The sequence below is a fragment of the Zosterops lateralis genome (assembly GCF_965231275.1).
Source record: "Zosterops lateralis genome assembly, chromosome: 1".
Classification (NCBI taxonomy): domain Eukaryota; kingdom Metazoa; phylum Chordata; class Aves; order Passeriformes; family Zosteropidae; genus Zosterops; species Zosterops lateralis.
The window spans coordinates 25715032-25736798 of record NC_139762.1 but is presented as its reverse complement, the minus strand read 5'-3'; the positions used below and the strand labels follow the sequence as shown (position 1 = coordinate 25736798).

The 21767-nt window shown below is 42.3% G+C and overlaps 1 protein-coding gene across 2 annotated transcripts in view; it reads right to left on the bottom strand.

Moving 5' to 3' along the window:
• Window positions 1-21428, bottom strand: part of PPP1R9A (protein phosphatase 1 regulatory subunit 9A) — a 133168-nt gene extending 111740 nt beyond the window's left edge. Inside the window, exons 1-2 of one of the 2 annotated variants that reach the window (XM_083860978.1) lie at window positions 21403-21428; window positions 18216-19894 (exon numbers count right to left, since the gene is read on the bottom strand). In XM_083860978.1, coding sequence (XP_083717104.1) covers window positions 18216-19679 — 1464 coding nt within the window. In that variant the 5' untranslated portion in view covers window positions 19680-19894; window positions 21403-21428. The remainder of the gene's footprint in view (window positions 1-18215; window positions 19895-21402) is intronic. The other variant, XM_083860979.1, reaches the window with a different exon arrangement.
• Between the last annotated feature and the right edge of the window lie 339 nt (window positions 21429-21767).

Genomic DNA, 21767 nt, shown 5'->3' with positions numbered 1-21767 from the left:
GTGTAAACATGCTTTAAACCATCACAGGAAAAAGAAAAGGCCACTACCTGTAAATGACATAAAACAACATACAGCTGCCTCTACAGAAGGACATAAAAGTGAACCAGCCATCATCTACAAATTTAAGAGAAAAATCTCTGATTCTTCAAATACTGTATTCTGAAAAACAACTTAACAGAAACCTGCACTTGCATCCAGTGATATATAGAGAACAGGCATTTCTTTAGCTGCATGCAGGATCCTAGATACTCTGTCTAATCATGAAAGGAATTTTGTCTTCAAATTGGAAACTGTTTAAACTATAGACTTGAACTACCATAAATAAATTTCTGGGAAAGCACCAAGTAAGTTTACAATCTCTTGTTGTGAGTAGTATATAATTATAAGCAAATTCTATAACCATCCACCAGCAATTAGCATTTGAAGAGGCAGGCTCAGTAAGGAAAATTTACATGGCTTATTTTATTTAACACATAAAATAAGAAAAAAAATACATCAGTACATTGTAAAGTAAATTAGTCTTTTATTGGGCACCAAACAGCTACAACTGGACTGCTTTTGGCACCAACCTGTACCAAAATTCTTAAATTTTAAAAAATTCTTATTTAATTTTAATCTAGGTACACCTAATTTATACTGCTGCCTGCGCACATACTCCCCATGACAGACCCCTTCATCTTAAATCTCTAGTTTCCAGTTCATAACTTGATAGCATTATAACAACGAAAGGAGAACAGATTCTGGGAACTGTAATTTGGTTCCAACTTCTATTGGCCAAGCATATAATTACATCCACAAAAGATAGCATTTTTAAGGAAGTATTGAGTCACATTGGACTGCTGCAGAGAAGAAAGCACTATCACAAAACACTAGAAACTCAAAGCATGGGTTAAAGCCACTTCCTTTTACTTCCTCTGTATTAATTTCAGTTTCAGTTCTGCTAAAGACACCATTGACAACAAGCCCACTCTTGTCAGCCAGTTACATGTGAGGTACAATTGTGTCCACAGTACATTACCTACCTTTTCATCGTTTTTGAAACCTGGTTTCATTTGTAGTAAAGAGCTACCATGAAGTGAGAGGTGTGTTTTAGAGACACTGAGGACCACACAGAAGTTCTCTCAAATCACAGTGGTGCAAGAGAGAGCAGCAGTGCAGGCAGGAGGCAAAGGGCTCCAGCACAGGCAGCTGCAGGTCCAGGCTCTTTTCCTCAGATTTCACTTGTACTTCTTTCTTTCACTTGTAAGTATGTGAGCACATGTTGTAAACACTGAGCAGGATTTTTCTTTTGAACTGTATTATTGTGACAACAATTCATCAGTACCATCCCCAAAAGTTGTTTTACAGTTTTTATTTTTCCATTAAAACTTGAAGGTCTTAATTCTACTCCTCTCTCTTCCACTAATCCTTGCTGCATAAGAAAGCACTATTTCATCTTGCTCTGTTTCTTTCCCTACTATCTGTTGTGCTCATTTATATTCATTATGCAAAGAGACATTCTAGCCACAAAGTGAATACCTCGATAAGGCCCTGACTGTGTCTTCAAGACACAAATAAGAAAGCCTATCCTGGTTAGCCTGGTTCTAAAATTATTCTAGCTTCACTGGTGTTTTATTTATCTCTCCCCCATCCTAGCCCTGGGGGAATGCTCCACACTGAACCTGCTTTAGAGTAGTGGAGTTAAACGTTAGCCTTTCTCACCTCCCAGCCACCACTTTGAAAGAGCATAATGGGAGAGACAACACCAACCTCAAGAAAAGACATATTTCAACTGATATTGTGACTGAAGAAAACAGGATGGAGAAGCATCCAGAAGAGGATTCTGGTTTGAGACACAAATAATACTTGTTATCACTAACTGGGGACCCCAATTCAGTAAAGTACTTACGTTCTTAACAGTTGGTCAAAGAAAAACACAATATTTATGTACAGACTAAATCAAAAGCCTGAGGTTGGTCACTTAAACCCCCCCACAAAATCCAAAGAGAAATGAAGCTGCAATGGGATGGTGCTACACAAAGTAAGCACAAACACTGACAATGGCCCTGCCTAGGGTCAAGAATCACTCTTTTGAGTACTACAGTCTCTCTGACTCCTTCCAGCTTAAAGCCCAAGTAAAAGCTGCAAACAGATGCCTCCTTTACTCAGGGTTCAAAGCCTACAACTGCCTTCTGAAGGCAGGCGACTGTCGCATTTGATTAAAAGCCCAAGAAAGATCCAACTCTCTTTGTGAAAGCCTATCCAGGAGATGAAGATGACAGTAGTGATCACCATATAAAATGCCAAGTGCCTGTAAGGCTCATCCTCATCCACCACATGGGAGTTAAAATTTAATTCCCCTTACATTGAAGAATCTCTTCCTAAATCTAACAGTTCCCTATAATTTCATTTTAACAAGTCTTTCAGCACATCTCAGATCCCAAAGCTGCCTCCTCAGTGCCTAAAGGAAACAGTCTAAATATTAAGCTACGCAGTCATGTTTGCCCTTGTGTTCTTTCTAGTACCAGGAAATGCTAAATCATCCAGTACAGACAGTTCTTTTGGTCCCACATTCAACTGAAATGATGGAAGAACACTATGCAATCTGGAGTGCAGATTTTAGGTAGATGCTCCTCTAGAAAACTATGGAGGCCCAAGACCCCTTCCTATGCACATCTTCCAAAGATGGTTACCCCTTCTCCGCGCTCTTTTATTAATTGTATGGACCAGCCAAAGTTTTTACTAAAATGTTACTGTAGATTTTCGACACATCTGAGAAGTTGCTAGCCTTCATGAGATGATGTACACTGCACTCCAGGATCAGTAAGAAATCCATTAAGTGCTAGCAAATAGCTAAACATAACATTGATCAGCTTAGAGGTGTGATGTGATCATGCAGAGGAGATTCACCAGCTAGTAATTAAACTAAAAAACTGCTTTCAACCGAAGGCACTACAGCCTCTTCCATGAATCTGTGCCACTTGTTATAAAATGTCAGGCAAAAAATTACAGGATTTTTTTAGTTATATATGCAATGTACTGAGAATTATGAATTGTAAGTAACTTCCTTTATTAATAAAACAGCTTTGCATCTCTTTGAATATTAGCAGATATTGAAACTATTTCCAGCAAAGCATCAGTTCATGGTTTCATTAGCGATCTACCTGAAGCAGACATTTTCTGACACAATTCTTGTAAGCGGATGAAGAGACCATCCCACCAGTACTTAGTATAATTAGACAGCAGACTACATGTTCAGTGCACTGCTTTAGGCTCCTTGCATAACAGACTACAATTCCCAGGGCTGGTTGCTTTGGAAAAGCAAAGTCAAAGCACAGACTAAAGGCCTGCAATTGTTTTTATTATCTTAGCTAAAATATATCCTACAGTATCACTGCTAGACTTCTAGCACAGGTGCCAAGTCCACTGACAATTCATGCAATGGTTCTGCCTCACCTTCTAATAATCACCATCATGCTTCTGGTTTTAAGAAAAATTCCCCTAAGTCATCTTAATTTGAGAAGCTTTTTAACATTGTTACCTGATTTCGCTGTATTACACCACTCTCTGAAGTTCTGTTTATTCCAAACTTTCCCATTCTGTTAAATCTACTTGCAGTCACACATCCACGAGAAAAGGAAGCACTATCTGTTCTGTAACTCTCCTAATGCCCACTCTGTTCAACACTGCTGAATGCACCATAAGATAAAGAAAATTACTGTCTGTGAAAGACTTTAGGTCACTGCCATCATCATGTCTATCAGGTGCCCTATTACAAATGCATACTCATCACTTATTTTTTATTCCAAATGGTGCAGAAAATGACACAGGACTCAGTGATGTTGTAATGACAGTTTCCAGCAACTCTGTGTGTCATTCTTATGCAGTGTAGTTTGCATTCTATAGTATGGGGCACTCAGGAAGTCTTGCATGCAAGCTCAGTATTCTGAATCAGAGTCGGTGGTGTAATCCCTGGAAATCCATTACCAGTACTACTAAACTAATTTACTGATCAAGTTCCTGACAGCGGCATGACAAAGGGCTGCACAATGTCTAGGAGTTCCAAAAATATCTTATTTCTGATGGTGACACTGCCATCTACACCAAACATACAAATACAAATGTAAACAGAAGCAGTTCATTCAAAGAAAGATGTTTCAAATGTAATTTATTGCACGATTGCATTTTTTTTTACTTTAAAAACGCAATAAAATCTGAAGTCTGAAAGGGGTATGAGGGACAGTCCTCCTTTTCATCCATAGCTAGTGGTTTTTTCAAGTAGTGAGACAAAAGATAAAATTTTGACCTTTATTTTCAAAGTAATCCTAGCCAGTCATTAAATGTCAACTATTATTCATCAAATCACCAAGTGATGTTGTATCTTGGAATTCCAGTGCTAATGAAAGACAAAGAATTTCATCTAGTATTTCATGATTATAGTATCACTCCTGTTTAAAAGAGAACAAAAAATATCTAATACCAGGGAGAAGTCATGCATACCTTTAACAGATTTTTGCTACATCCTCCTGGCAGATTTACTCTGCACTGCAAAAATTCTTGCAGCTAAAGCAAACTCCACACCCTTGGGAGCATTATGTTTGTAATGTAAGAATAAATTAGAGTTTTTAAGACAAAAATATATCTTTCAAAACATTTTGATGAATTACCACTACAATATTTTATTAATCAAGTATCTGCATACACAAATAAGTTTATTCTTTTAATTCTTATTTTTCTAGGTGTACAAGTGTATCCTCTAAAAAGTGGTGGCAGTAGATGTGCCTGCAAGTCGGTCAGATGAAGCAGATACTGTACACAACACAGACCAGAGAAACATTTTTTCTCCTCTCAGGTGTCAGCCACAGTTTTAAGGAAAACTGTGATAGAACATATGGCACATTTAGATTTTGTTGTCTCTCACACAATAAAGAGGCAAGCTATCAAAAGCAAAGCCTAAGATCAGAACAATCTGTGGAGAGTACGAGAACCAGAGAATGAACAGCACTCATAGAGCCCTTATGGATATGAAGCTATATATTTCACACATTATTTACTCATTATAAATAATAAAATACAATAAAAATCTACATATAATGCTGCAACAAAAACTCAGTGGAGAAGGTACCACAGTAAATTCTTGACTCAAGTGATGATCATGATCTGCATAAAACAATGAAAAAATTATAAACTAAATGATTAAAAAAGCTTCCTTGTTGTCTTTTCAAATTTTTAATGCAATGCAAAATGTCAAGTATGTAGTCCTAGACGAGGAGCAAACTGAGGCTAGAAGGGGAAATTCTGTCATAGGTCACCACAAAACTGCAGCCCTGTAAGTGTCCAGAATCAATGGGGGTGGGGCGGGGAGGTGGTGGGAAGGAGGAAAAAGAGAAAAAATAATAAAGACTAAATTTTAAAACCATAAAACCTCTTCAATGCTCAGGTAGCATCAGGTAGTCAAGTGAGGCAAAATGGTGAAGAAAGAGTTCAACTGCATATTTAGGATAATGCCATAATGAAGGACTACTGATGCAGCAGGAAGCAGCTAGCTTTTAAAAAAAAGGCCAAAAACCTGCCCTGTGGCTTCTTTGAGTCCTGAAGACTTCAAATGCAGTGCTGCCAATTCCCACTGGCTTATGAAAGCTGGAGCAGGACCCTGCCAGGGCACAGTGCTGGGTACTGACCCGGCCCCGAGCCATCCTGCGCTCCCATCCCATCGCCCAGCTGGGCACGAGACCCCCAATGCTCCCCCACCACCCCCACCAAGCCCCCGAGCTTCTCACTGCCAGATTTAGCTTCCAGCAGCACAGCATTCTCAAGCTAAATCCAGCCTTCTCAAACTCAGAAACTTGGAGCTCTTAACAGAACAGATTAACTGCAGTGGCTCTTTGGGGCTTAGAGACACAAGTGACCCTTTGCACTAGGAAAATAAAATGAATAAAGTAAATCATATATGGGCACAAGAGGCTTGCTTTAATAGGACCACTTTTAAGCCAAAGGAGTGAAAACAATTTATACTATCTGCTATCTTTTATTCCCTTTTTTCAAAGGAATATTCAAAAAACTTCTCACTGACCCCTCTCATGTTTCAGAAATGGCTATTGGTCATCTCCAGACATGCACGTTGGTCTCTCTTCTGGGAGTTAAGCTTTACAAGACCAGCAAAACGCCTCTCTCCTTCACTACTGCAGAGATAAACTAGATACACTGGACAAAATCAGCAACTTGCTACATTTTGCAAAGTGAGTAATTAAAAGATTTCACTTAAGGTATACAGCCCAGGATGAGATTATTTATCAGTTTAACCACAGCTTTTGAGTATTTGGACTCAACTGGGCACTCAGATCACATTCCCATTCCAATCAAGGCTTACCCCAGCAACAGCCATCCAGACTTCAGCTACTGCTACATGCAAAATGTTGGTGGGCTTTGCTGCAAATGAACACTATTCTTGAACAGTTTTATTTTTGTATAGGCAGTTTAAATTTTTTCATCTTCATCCTAAATATTAAACTCATTTGCTTAAATATTTCCCCAAAATCTTTTGCCTTATTAAATGTTACTTAAAAGGTTAGGTCAATCTGCTTATGTATAAAACCAAATATGTCCCTAAAAACCCCTTAAAATCCCTTTTTGGCTGTTTCAACTAGCTATGGTGGGCCTAGCTTCTCATTAACAAGAAACATTAAAAATCTAGTATCAATCCTTAAACTTCACTACCTGTAATTACAAAGTAAGAATTCAAGCTTTATGCAATGAACTCATACCAAAATACTCACATAGATTTAAACAACATTAACTATTACAATCAAACCTACTGGAGCTGGTGCACCATCTTTGGATTTGCAAAACCATGCAGTCTTAAAACCTGATCAATAATACAAGAGGTCACTTAGTATATTTCACAAATAATAAAATTAAGAAAATTTATCTTGGATGCAATTTAGCTGCTTCCTTTACCAAAGTTCACTATTAGGAAAATTTTTTTTTCTCTGATCTAAATGAAGCAACAGAACCACATGATGACTCAAACTGGAAAGGATCTACAAAGGTGATCTGGTCCAGCCCCCCAGCTCAAGCATAGCACTCCTTGCCCAAGATTATGTCCAGACAGCTTTTGAGTATCTCCAAAGATGGAGCATCCATAGCCCCTCTGGTAACCTGTGTCAGTGCTCAGTCACCCTCACAGGGAAAGTTTCCTGATATTCACAGGGAACCTCCTGCGTTTCAGCTGGTGCCTACCCTGTCACTGGGCATAACTGGAAAGAGTCTGGCTCGGTTTTCTTGGCACCCTCCCTTCAAGTATTTATATACATTAATGGGACCACCACTGAGTCTTCACTTCTCCAGGCTCAGCAGTCCCAGTTCTCTCAGCCTTTCCTCACAGGAGAGATGCTCCAGACCTATAATCATCTTAATCGCTGGACTTTCTTCAGTCTCCTGTGCTGGGGAGCCTTGAATAGGGCCCAGAACTCCATATGTGGCCTCAGTGGTATGGAGGAAGGATCCCCTCCCCTGACCTGATGGCAGCACTCATCCTAACACAGCACAGAATACAATCAGCCTACCTTGTTACACGAGCACATGGCTGACCCACGTTCCACTTGATGTTGTCCAGTGCCCTCGAATATAATGATGCATGGGGCCAGGCACAGGATTTTGCATCTTTCCTTGTTGAACTTCATGAGGTTTATGGTTTCCCACCTCTCTGCTCAGCCAGTTTCCAATCTACTTCACTGTCTGCTCATCTAGCCCATATTTAAAGAGCTTTTCTACAAATATGTCACATCAAAAGCCTTACTGAAGTGAATGCAGACAACAGCCACTGCTCTCCCCTCACCTATTAAACCAGTAACTTCTTTGTAGATGGTTCTCAGGTTGACTAGGCACAACTTCCCCTTTTCAATGGTCAAGACTTACTGGTAATGACTGTGTCATCATCAAACCACAGTAAGCCTCAGCAGTTATTCTGGATCTACAGCAGTTAAACTTGGAGAATTTTTCACTGGCCACACACAAAGAAAGAGAGAAAAGAAATATTAACATGAAAGAAATTCACAAAACATCAAGGAAGCATTTTTTAGTCAATCTATTAAATTAAGAAAGATAAAACTGAGCAACTACTTCAGAGGAAAATGGCTGAGCAAAGGGGAATAAAGAGCTAAGGGGAATAAAGAGCTACATGGTCTGGTAGTCTTTTCCTATCAAATGTCATACTGAAACATTCTAATTTGTGTTAGTGCACTTTGCCACACTGCTAAATTACCAGCTTCTTTCAAGAGTGCTCTAAATCTCTGGATTAATGAGTTCTCTCTGGTTTGCTCTTGCAAAAAAATACAACACTAACATATTTTGAGTATTCTAGTTAAACGGTCCATGCACAATGAAATCTACTGGGCAATCACTCAAGCCAACTCTAATGAGAAAGTATCTTTGAGCTTTTAAGAAGGCAGAGTTAATAGGTATGTCAGATTCTACACATCTAAGGAATCTAGAGTATGTCAGTACCTAAATATATCACCATCCATCTTAAAGATCACTGCAAGCTTATAAAGATGTAAAGATTGTTACAAGCTAGATAAAAAGAAATCCTAATGCTTTATCATAAAGGTCATGATTTAGATGAATTAGAGAGGAGTGTGACAGCATGACTTTAAAAGCCTCTATAGTTTATTGCTTTCAAACAGCTAATGCAAAATACAGCAATTTTATCAAATGGAAGTCCCTAGGTCTACAGGCAGCATAGACTGAATACTGGAAGATATCCTTTCAGTGTGAACCAGCATCTTATGCCCTTGAGATTATTCACTGAATATTAAGGCAGATGGAAACGGCAGAGTGGAACATCAGAAGTTACAGATGTGCACAGACTAAGAAGTGCAGCTTTATGCATAATAGCACAAGGCAAACGGGTCTTGGAGACAAATTCTGCATTCACACCTTCCACTAACTTTATCATATGGAACTATCTGAATGACCTGATGGATCTCTTGAATCAGCTTCCATAAGTAATTTGAGTAAATTTAGCTTCTCCCAATAGAACACTTTCTATATAAAAAACGACACCGCGGAATAACATCCATTCCTTTGTACCATTTAATTACACGAATGCCTGGTACTCTTTTTAATAGATTATTCGTGGCCTTCAAGTTCAACAGAGCTAAAGGTAATTGCAACACTTAAAAAAATTAACAGACACTACTAGACAACACAGTAGTCTATCAAGAAACTAGGAAGAGTATCTGCTATTAAAATTCTTTAATCTTAGTTGGAAAACATTTAATTCCATCTTAAAAGTGGAATGTTGCCCATTAGTTTTCAAGTGTCCTTTCTTTTGAATGCAGAAATCCAATAATGCTCCTTTTCAGGCTTCGTGCATCACTCAGTGAGCAAGATAAATTTCTTAAGGCCCATATTTTTTGATCGAATTAATGAAGAAAAAGACACATAAGAGCATCAAGTTGCTACAGCTCTTCCTGCAAAACCCATGTGCCTTAAGCAGAATCCATCAGACACGGTCCAGATGAAGTCTCCTTGGTGAGTTATAAAATGACACCCATAATTCCCTACTGCTTCTGAAATATTTTGCTTCATGTTATCCAGAATGCCATTTGCCTTCCTCACAGCTGCATCCCCATCACAGGTTGCTGCTGTCATTATGCAGGAGCAAGTCAGAGTGGCTTTCTCCTCAGCTGCCATCCCCTTCAAATGAGTCACTAGTTTACTGTGGAAGTTCTCAGCTCATAAATCCATCCCCACTACTCAAGTCCTCCCAGTCACCCATATTTTACTGTAATCCTATGCAATGATAAGGCTTCCCCATTTCCCGCCAAAAGCAAGTGTCATTGGTGTGCTCCAACTTCCTGAGACAGAACTACTGAAATTTTTAACAAGCTGTTTTATCTTATCAAAGGCATATCCTAATTTAGTCTGACATATACTACCTCTGATAAATACATTTACATGTATTCCATTTGCCTCTCTGCCTTTGATTCTTTAAAAAGCGTTCTCTGTTACTTTGCTATGAGGAAAAAAAATTAATAATTTTCAGACTACCAGAATCACATTTTTTCTACTTTCTGAAAAACAGCTATTAAATTTGCTCCTCTGCAGTTAAACACCATCTCTACTTTGATAATGCTCTTTTAGTTTTGAAATATTTGCTACAAGATTTTCCAAAACACAGTCTCTTTGATCCAGCCCCATACAAACCCAAGCACTAGGAATCTGTAGGTTTCTTTCCACTATCTGTAGTGTCATTCCACTACATAAATTTCCACAATAAACTGGCCATGATAACTCTGACCATAACTTCATACTCACTGGATAACACCCACCTTCCTTTCTTGTCAAATTTTTAATGGATGAATAGCTTTTTACTACTTGGACTATTTTCCTTTACAAGGTCAAACTCAGCTTGACTTTTGGCAACTTCTTAGTCACATTTAAGACTTTTGAACTCTATGACATTCTTCATTTTTTCAACAACCACTTTTGCCACTCCTTCCAAGTTCTTGGCTAACTTATAATGTTCTCTTTGGCTGCCTTTTCCTCTGATTAGGTCTGCAATCATTCTGCTTGTGTAGTCTGCTTTTTCTTGGGATGAAAATCCTACACACTTTTTCTAATTCTGAATCAAAAAGTTCCCTTTGCTCTTTGGTTCAGCTAATTTCAAATCATTTCCCTACAGTTTCTGAGTCTGCATTCTTGAAATTCAAAACCTTTAATTGGAAACCCCTTTCAATCTAAACCACATAAACCTCTGATGTGAATTATTTAATCCAAATTCTGTTTCTACACACAGTCATTCTAGATGCCCTCAATACTTATGAAACCCAGTTTTCAGGCAACATTATTTGTTTTTAGTTCAAGAACTACATGTGTGAACATTGCACGCAGGGATTGCTGATCTCTAGAATTAGTAGTGAAATTATGACTTTTATATAAGAGTTAAAGATTCCATAGCATATAGTGACAGGAGATAACTTCATTCCATTTACTGTAGTCCAATAACTCTATGTATACTTAATACAAGAAAACCATTTTGCACCTGAAATTGTGTGCAAAAGACTCCTCAGTGAAGGCACAAAATTCCACAGCAATAATGAGGTATCTTTGTTCCCTCAGTCACTGAATCAAAATAGTAACTTCTGAAATGCTTTATCCCTTCACTATTTGTTATTTGAGTGCATCCATTATTTGATCCTTAATATTTACTTCTCATTCCTTTCCTTGACAAATACATGTAAAAGGTTCTGCCTTTCATAAAAACATCTTTCATAAGAGCATATGAGCATATTACCAGAGCAAAGAACCTGTTTTTTTACACTGCTATTTTTTACGAATGATCCAAATTAGCAGGACAATCCTTGCAGTACAACACATTTTATTATTAAAGTCAGTAGAACTCTCCATACTTGACACTACCAGGAAAAAAGTATAAGTTCATATAAAGCAGCAGAATAGACATGTTCCAAGCTACCCAAACAATAGCTCTGTACGCCAAACTGCTTCACATATCAAGATGAATGAAACTAATTACCAGCTTGCTGCCCATTTTATGAGATTTGAATATGAGCATATAAGTTCAGTGATATATTCAACACTACAGGAGTTAGAGACTAAGTCTATCTAATACTTAGTTTCATACTTTAGCCAGAACTACCACCCACTCCTAATGTTGTAAACAAAGCATGGGCTATGGCATCCCACCCTTAGGGGGAAGGGAGTGCCCAAGATTCAGAAATACTCATGGCCAAAAGGAACAACAAATGTCAGAGGGTCTGCACATGCTCACAAAATTTTATTAGTAAATTATGCCCCCCCGGAGACACGTTTCTCACTTTCTATGCCAATTAGCTATCGTGGGCAGTCTGATCTTCTAGACCTTTCTGGAAATGGGCTGGAGGGCTTTACCTGCCCTCATGACCACCAAATGATGACCAGTCTTGATGACTGGGTTGGCCTTTGGTCAGCATTTCAGGCCCAATTCTCAACCTCATTCCAGCATTTGTGCTATATGGTGGTGTGCCTGTCTCCAAGAGCCCAAACAAGAACATTAGTCTCAGCAAAGTGCTGCCCTTCCTCTGTGTGGCCCCTTCTTCAGAAACATCCTGAACTTTCTCTCAGAATGTTATTACCAACAGTCCTTGGTTGGCTCCACGACTACCCAGCTATCGGTGTTTGAGGATACGTATTAGTTCTCTTATCTTCTAGGCTTCTACATGGACACAGCAGCTGAAGGAGTGAACCAAATTTAAGGAAATCAAAATATTCTTTCATTGATTTCAGAAAGAGCTGCACATTTTTTTTATCGGTATGCTTCCATAGTTAACTCATTCAAAATTGGATTAATTTCTCAGATTCCGTGAGCACTTAAAATCTAACAAAGCCTCAGGATCTTTCTGCATTCCTGTCTTCCATACTGGCCTTAAACAAGTGTCCTAACATGACTACTTTATTTATAGAATCACAGGCTCACTGGGGGTGGAAAATGTGGAGATCATCAAAATCCAACTCTGTATTCATTTAAGTAAAACACACATAAAAGTGACATCTGTTGGACTGTACAGTGCTTGTGGAACGGGTAACCTTCTCTTATGACTCCTATCATCCAAAATAGTTCATCAACATTTTCACAGGTAAATACAATACTGAGCACTGCATCAGGCAAAGAAACACTTCTTTTTTACACTAACACTTGAAAATGTTTTCAGCATACTTTATTATGATGGCTATTATATAAAGAATGGTAGCATTTTAGATTAACTATTTCCAATGTAATTAGCACCAGATTGTTTCCGATTCTTTCTCCACCGCTATTTACATTCCTGAATACATTTTGTTGGGGCAATCCCTGGTATCAATATAGTGTAGGGGATGAAGGGATGTGGAGCAGCCCTGCCCAGAAGGACCTGGGGGTGCTGGTGGGTGAGACCCTGGACATGACCCAGCCATGGGCACTCACAGCCCAGAAAGCCAAAAATGTCCTGGGCTGCATCCAAAGCAGTGTGGGCAGCAGGGCAGGGTGAGGAAGGTTTTCTGTTCTAGTGCAAGGTTTCTTGCTCTGGTGCAAGAGATCCCACCTGGAACACTGCATCCACCTTCAGGGTCCCCAGCTCAGGAAGGACATGGACCTATTGGAGCAAGTCCAGAGCAGGGTCACTAAGTTCATTAGAGTGATGGAACAACTTTCCTATGAGGAAAGGCAGAGACAGTTTGGATTGTTCAGCCTGGAAAAGGGAAAAAGCCTACAAGAAAGATTGAGAGAGAGACATTTTACAATGGCTTGTAGTCACAGGACAAAGGGGAATAGCATCAAACTGAAAGAGGGTAAGTTTAAATTACACATTGGGAAAAGATGCTTTACTGTGAGGGTGGTGAGACACTGAAACATGTTGCCCAGAGAAGGTGTGGATACCCCATCCCTGGAAATGTTCAAGACCATATTGGATGGAACTGAGCAACCTGGTCTAGTGGAAGGAGTCCCTGCCCATGGCAGGGGGTTGGAACTAAATGGTCCTTCAGATCCCCTCAGAAATGAGGAATAACTGAAAGAAAGACTCATTCCTTGAAATGATTTTTAGAATAAGTTTGTAAAAAAATGTAGTTCACAAAAAAATCAAAGCAACTGCTAAATACAAATTTCATTTATGTTCTATGCTAAACTATAATCTCAGCACTTGTAAATTTTCTTCAAAGGCAAGAGAGAGAGAGTACAAGTTCCAATTCCTGAAGATCATTTGAACAAGACACGATCTGGAAAACTGAAGTGTTATGGGGTATAAAATTCAATCATGCAGTATGACAAAAGAGAGGAAGCACAACAGGAGGCACAGGCCCTAGTGATTACATTCTCTTCATATGGAATTAGCTGAAGGATGGAAGAGCCATTTGCTATATACCTTCCTTTCATGTTACCCTCTCTCCCACCTACCCCCAAAACTCAAGAGAGGTCTGCAGAGATGTCCCTTCACCACTGCACCCTAAGAAGCTTTACAGAAGGCTAAAAACTGCAGCAGCAGTTTGGGCCAAACCCCCTTGCAGCACCACAAGTCCCCTGCTGCCTGCCATACGGTCTGATCACATAATACCCAACCCCTTGGCTGGCAGGACAGAGCCAGTGGAGCAGAAGGTTGCAAAAGGAGGCCCAGCAGGAGACACAAATTGCTATTAACAGCTTTAAATGTTTACCATGTACCTGGTGCCAGAAATCAGGCACCAACTGAAGATGCAGCCATCAGCTTTCAGGGCAGCAGAAACTATGGACTTGAAAAGAGAAAAGGTGAACATTATTCTTCATCCTAATTCTATCCAGGATGGAGAAAGCATGGTTCAAAAAACAACTTATGATTTGGACGATCAATACATTTCCATTTATTAGGGTGTGGAAAGCCACGAGCTAATGAATTCTGCATTACAGGTAAACCTTGCCCAATAAGCCCACAGTGTCCGGGAAGTAGTTCATAACCCAACCCTCAGGAAACCCTGCAAAACCCAATGAAAGACCAATAAATCGGTGAGTGCTGGAAGGGGTGGGGGGGGAGGCGGAGTGGGGAGTTGTCGTTTTGTTTCTTTGGTAGAAAAGTATCCCTGGAAAAAACAAGGTATGTTTTTCCTTACCTCATTTACTTAACTTTTTCACCTCCTACACTTGCACTGGAGAGCTTCAGCTCTATCCCTGAGCACAAACACAATACCTCAACACAAGAGCAGGCCAGTGCTGATAAAGGCCTCTATATCACTACATAAACAGTCATATGAACAGCTACAGAAATGTTCACATCCCTTGTTAGCAGCACACTCCTGTCCACTGCCACTCTTGGGCCCTTTTGTACTCGTTTTTATTACCAGCACTAAGCTGATTTAAGCTCCCACAGACACACACAACTGTTCACGTCACCAATGCCACACTCCAAATACCTAGAAACTCTCCAAGCCTGCAGTGGCCTCTGGGCAGTCACCCACTCCTAAAGGGACTTTCAACAGAGATGAAATCAGCCAATGTATTCCATAACCCTAGAGCAGAGCAAATGGCCCATGGAGCATGGGATCTGTGATAGCAAAACTACAGACTGTAATGCAGTAGAATTTCCTGCATGCATTGACTTGAGTCTTCCTCTTGATAGTGAGTTTCTCAACAACTGAGTCTTTTTCCTGCTCAGGAGACAAGGATAATTCAGTCTTTACCAGTTTGGTAAGATTTTATTTATCTATCCTTCTGCCTATACTTCACTGTTTCTCAGAGTCCTCAACATTTTCCTTAAAGCAACAAAAAAGTCTCTTACATGTCTGCCTGAAGAAATAGAAAAACAGTCCAAAGATGTTTACCTAAACCTGTTGAGATCTTCAAGTAACAACTTTATGGCAATAATTACCCACTGATTCCACAGTTCACACATTCAAATGCCAACTTTGTCAATTATTTCAGAGTTCTCCTGGAGGAGGAGAGTGAAGGTACAATACTGAAATCAACACTGAACATATAGAGTTTGGGTTGGACTTTGCACACCAGTATCTAGCAGAATAGTTAGTAAAAATTGCACCATTTTCATAAAGACAAATCAGTTTCCAATGGTTCAATAAATACTCCTATATTGCTTTGTATTCTCCTCTCTTGCAATCATGCCATGCATGAGATGATGCTCAGCTAAGTATTAATGAAACCAGTCATGCCCACTAACACACAAAATTGTGTAGAACAGAAAAATCCTTAAACAGTTGCTGTCTATTCAGTCAGAAGCAACATCCCCGAGTAACAGATGGGCACAGGGACTGACTGGGTAAGTTCATCTGCTGGCACTGTGTGAGGGGACAGAACACAAGCACCCCTTGCCGCCTGCACTGCTCACTGATAGCTGTGCTGCACGGAAACCTCCTGCCAGAGCAGTTCCCAGCCTCCCAGCACCGGGCCCCATGGGCAGCTTCTGGAGAAGGAGTGCAGGAGCCCAGAGACCTGCGGGCCACAAGGATCCTCCAGGGGATTCTCCAGCTGCCCCTCCTGGGTCCCTGCGGCGGCGTGGCCGGGAGGTGACCTGATGCCTCCAGCAGTGACCTGATGCCCCTGGCAGCCTACCCTGGCTCACACAGCTTCACACTGCCGAGGGAATTGCGGAGGGAAGGGAAAACAGCTCGATAGGCAGCTTTTAATTTTCCACAACTTTTGCCGCAGTTCCTCCTGCTAGGGCCAGCCCTCCACATGGTCTCACTTCTGCTTCCCCACATGACTAACAGACTGCATGCACTGGAGGCACCCAGGACAAAAAGCAGGGAATCTCCCAAACCTCCCAATCCCTCCTACACTGCTCTCTTCCAGCATAGCTTTTATTCTGTTTTCTTCCCATCTACAATAAAGATGACAGAATAATTAAAGCAATGATTCTTTCACTTTGGATAAGTTTAAGAGTGCTTTATGCTTAAACCCATGACAAATGTATTATTTACAAAAATTACTTTTAAAGCATTTTCCTGATAGACTGTTATTATTACTGTACGATACGTAATCTGAAATGAACATAACATAAAAAAACTTGAAAAGAAAAAACACAAATAACTGAGAAAATACTCTTAGTGTAGTTGGCGTGACAGCATGATTCAGACAGACAACAGGAATACACTGAAGTAAAAATGCCACTATTAGCTCTTTCAGAAACAGCAGAAAAGTCTGACCAAGAATAAAATCAGTGGAGTCACTTTCTGGATTGTCATCTGTCGGAACCATCATAAACAACTGGCAGATCTTTTAGAAGAGAGAACATGATCTTGTCTATCAGTACATCTATCTATTAGCTTGAGCAGGTAAGTAGTGGACAACTTCCTTTGTAATCAGTTTTCCCCACTTCACTTCCCCCCAAGAATTCAAGAAGACCAGCTACTTTAATTATGGAGGTAATCAAGAGGAAACAAAAATACTTAGAATTTTTCATTCACAATGCAAGACTGATAAAAACACTAACAACTAACATTAAAAGAAAAATTCATTCTCTTGTCTTGAGATATTTTCTTTCAGTGTAAAAAATGCTCTTTTCAAAGCATGAAGAAAAAACCACGCTTTTCCCTCCACCCCATGATAAACAAATATGAAAGTCTGGTTGTTTTATTCAGATGAAAACTTCAAAATACAATATACATTATACCCTACTTTAAATCACAGGCAGTGAGAATGCAGATTTTGTAAATCACATTGATTCATGTTTAACACTGCAACAAACTTCTGTTCATTGACTTAGTAATTTTCATTGCCAAGTTCGCACAATGAAAACAGTCAATTTCAGTGAAACATTTTTAATTTTAAAATATTTACATTTCAAGTACTCCATGGCATATTTCTGTTTCAAGAAGCCATTTCTGCAACAATTGCTATGGTTTTGAATTGTCCACTAGAAACATGTGGCATCTCCAGCCAAGGTCAAACCACCACACACAATCCACTAAAACCAACCTGGAAGTAAAATACTTTTAAATTTAACCCTACGACTCAGCAGTGAAAATCTCGTACAACAAAATGTAACATGCTATTGACCAGTTATTCCTTCTTGAAATGATAAGTACTGGAAACTACATTCTTAGTGGTAATTTCAAAGTGCTTAAAAACAAACCATTACAGCTCTGCAAAAAGCACACTCTTCACTAGGTATTTCAGTCTACTAACTTCACTCTTGTGTAGTTATATATATACTCACTCTGTAAATATATAAATACTTTACAAGTTTCAGATGATGCTAATTGAGCCGTGGAGTATTAACAGTTCTCTACTACAGAATCACACTGTACTTCAGGACAGAGTCTTTAAATACAGGTACTTTCAGAATATGCTGAGAGCTGAGGAAAAGCCTTTCTATCTAAAGAATCTGTGATTTCAAAGGAAATGAAACAAGCTGCACAAAAGTCACAAAATACCCACACTGACATCTCACAACATGGTCAGAGAGCAGTCATAGAAGTCAAAACACACATGTTAAAATTCTTGAACTTCACAAGCCCAGCTGCCGTTCTCAGATTCTGCTGGTTTAGTCAGTCATCAAGAAATCTAGGAAATGACATGAGATCATCAGACCTCAATCGCCTTACTTCATTTTAAAATATGTTCACTGGCTAACTGCAATAAAAACATGTATGAAAAGATCTTTTGAAATCTTTTTAGAGGCGAGATCAAATGTCAAAATCTCCTTCAAATAAAGCTGCACTTGAAAACAAACCAAACTGCAAAAAAAAAAAACCCAGGAACATAAGAAACTTACCTTAATTGGAGCCCGGCTAAACTGTATTTTTCGGTTGGCTGGGATTTCATCCTCATCTGGCAATCCATTAATTTCAGAATATTCCATATCAGGTTCATAACAGTTATTTTCATCGCTGTCATCCAGATCATCTTGTTCTGTACCTGTCTCTCCCCAGTCAGAATTATATCTGGATCGTACCCGATACACATTGTAGTCAGAGTGCATGTACACATGGGAACTCTGAAAATTATTCATATCTTCATGCCCATCTTTTTCACTTGCCTCATCATAATGGGACTCATTAGCATCTGAAATTGCATCTGTGGCAAAATCACCACCTGAAGCTACATTTCTTGTTACCTCTGCAGCTTCAGGCCGATCAAAGATACCTTCTGTGTGTTCCGACCGTTCCTTCTGTTGCACCAAAACTCCTGTCTCTGTTTTTGACTTACTCTTAAGACAGCTGTCCACAGACCTTTCACTGTCAAGCACACCAACCAAATCCTGTTGACCTGCTGCAGAACTCTCAACAGAATCAGCACTTGCCTCTATGCTCTTTTTTATTTCTTCAGTTGTTTTTGAACCTGCTGAAGTGCCTGTGGACACTTTCTGTCTCGGTGTTAAAGGCGTGTTAGTCTGCTGAGAGTTCTCAACAGACATCACACCTGTACTCTGTTTGGCTGGGGGAGACCACGTGCTGGCCTCTTTCAAAGGACTGAAACCCTCAAGGTTTGCAACTGGGGAGGAGATATTTGTGACAGTAGATGAGAGGTTTAATGGATAGTGACCAGTTACAGAATATTCTTCGTTGTTTTCCGACTTTTCTGCGATTACATTGTGTGAATCACTGTTTTCAAAAACTGCACTGAGCTGACTCACAGTTGGAGAGACAGTCTCTGTCCTTGGGCTAAGACTGTCCAGCGAATCAGTGCTGCCTCTGTGAGACTTAGAGCTGCACCACTCATCTGGAAGTTCATTAGAAATGACTTTCTCTTTCTTTGGGGAATAGCGATTTGAATGTCCCGTTTCATGAGCATTTCGCTCAAACATCTTCCGAGTTTCAGTAAACTTGGAATAGGAAGGACCATCATGGAGAGTATCAAATCTACTTATCCTTTCAGAGACGGACGATTCCAACTTTACGATTGAACCATCGGCTTTTTCTACAAATTCTTTGGGCCTAATTCTTCTTTGAGGTGATGGAGGGCCACCCTTTCCCCTGGTTTTAGGGGCAACTCCAGCACTTTCATTGGGCTCCATGCCCATCTGCATAAATAAGTTCTTGATCCTATTGACATTTGAGCCATATTTCCTTCCCCTGCTCTGTGAGGCCTCCCCTTCCTCTTTCGCTTTTTGGTCTCCATCTGATTTCGGTTTGTCAAACGTGCTTTTCAGCGCCTGGAACTCAGTTCTGTAAGCATTTCTGTGAGGAGAGGCACTTCGGAGGGTGGACCTTTCTCCTGAAGACTCTGTTTTCATCATGTTTACTTCAGGAGCGTGAAACCTGCTTGCATAGTTTCTGCAGTACTGCTCTCAGTAGTCTGTCACAGCAGAGATTCTGCGTGAGGAGTGGTTTTCCTCAGGGGCCACTGCCCTTCAGCAGGGCCATACCTGACAGATCTGGAGACAAATGTCTAAATGCACACGGTCAGTTCTGACAAAACAGCACGACTCTCAAGAACAAGGGCTGATTTAACCTGCAATAGAAAGGAGGGTTTTCTGAAACCACGTCAGGTACTTTAAATCTGTCACAATTTCCATCTACCATTTTCTGACACGTTTACAAAAAAAACAGTTTAAAAACCCCCAAAACACCAAATACAAATACAAAATACAAACTGCACAGACATGTGAAAACTTGCCACTATAAACTTTTTCAAAATGACTGTTGCATAATTTACAATCTGTAACATCATAGTGAAAGAACAAATAATATCTTTCCATTCACAAGTCTAGTATCATGGCACAAATATGCATGCAAAGGAAAGGCAATGTGACATGAAATATGAGGCACTGCAAGACAATCCTTGCTCTCTCAGAGAACTACAATGGTAGAAATACGATCAAAGATAACACACTTAGAAAGGCAAATTAAACATCAGCTCGAGGGAATACAAAAAACCTGCACCCAAAGTTAACATCCTCATCTGACAGGGTAAAGGGAGTGAAATCCCCTTAGAGAAAGTTGCCCCTTGTCACGAGCAGCGGTTTTATCGTCTCAAGATCCCGGAGGTACCAAGGAGGAGATGCAGAAAGGGAGCCAGGGGCTGGACCGCTCCCTGCCCCGGCCCGGGGCTCATCCCCGGCCCCGCAGCCCAGCGAGGGCACCCCGGGGCCTCCCGAGCCAGCCCCCGCTCTCCCTTCCCTCCGCTCCTGCCCCCAGCCCTGGCCACGGCCCTGCCGCCGCGGGGACGCCTCGCTCCGGCCGCTGCACACACAGACAGACACACACACACACACACACAGACAGACACACACACACACACACACAGACACACAGACAGACACAGACACGGCGCCGGTACCGGGAGCGGCCGCCCGTCCCCGCACCTCCCGCTCCGCTCCCGCCGATGGCCGCGGGCGGCTGGAAAGGCGGCACGGCGCAGACCCCCGGCGACCCGCAGCCCTCGCGGAAGGCAATGAACTCAACCCGAGAGGGCAGCGCTGGAGCCCCGCGGCTGCTCCCCGGGGGCCGTGCCGGGCTGGGGCCCCGGGCGGCGGCACCTTGCGCCAGGGCAGTGCCGGGCAGGCGCCCGCCGCCCCGGGAAACAAAAGCCCGGCGCTGTTCCCCGCGGAGCCCCGCGCCTCCGCCGCCGAGCGCGCACGGTGCTTACCGGGCCGACAGCCGCGACGGATCCCGGCCCCGGCTCAGCGCTGCCCCCGCGCCTCCTCCGCGCACAGCGGCCGCCGCCGCCCGCCTGACAGGAGGCAGCAGCCGCCGCCGCGTCGCCCCAACGCCATTGCAGGCGGCAGCAGCGGCGGCGGGGACACGGGCACGGGCACGGACACGGCCCCGCGCACACCCGCGGCGGCGGCGCGGGGGAGGACGAGGCGCGGGGGAGGACGAGGCGCCGTGCCCGCCGCGCTCCCGCTGCCGCTGCCGCCCCCGCCCGCCCCTCCGCCGCCCCGCGGCCAACGCGCCCCGAGCCGCCGCCGACACCGCCGGGCCGCCCTCCGCCGCCGCCCGCGGTGACAGGTGCCTCACCTCCTCGGCCGGCCGCAGTGGTTCGCTCCGCCGGCGGGGCGGGGGAGCGGCCGGCCCGCTGCGGTCCGGCCCCGGGCGGTGACTGACGAGAGGCGGAGGACGAGCCCGGCCTCGGCCGCGCTGCCAGCGCCGAACCCCGCTGGCTGCCCCTGGCCCCGCTTATCCCCTTCTCCCCTCCCCAGGAGCGCTGGTCTCCAGGCTGACCCCGCGGCCGGGCCCGCCCGTGCCGGAGGAGGAGGAGGCGGGTGCCCGTGCCCGCCCCGGCGGGAGGGGCAGCCCCGGCCGGGACAGCCCCGCTCCTCCCGCCGCGCGGATCCCGGGGCTCGGGGCGCACGGGGCGCTCCCCGCAGAGCGGGCAGGGGCCG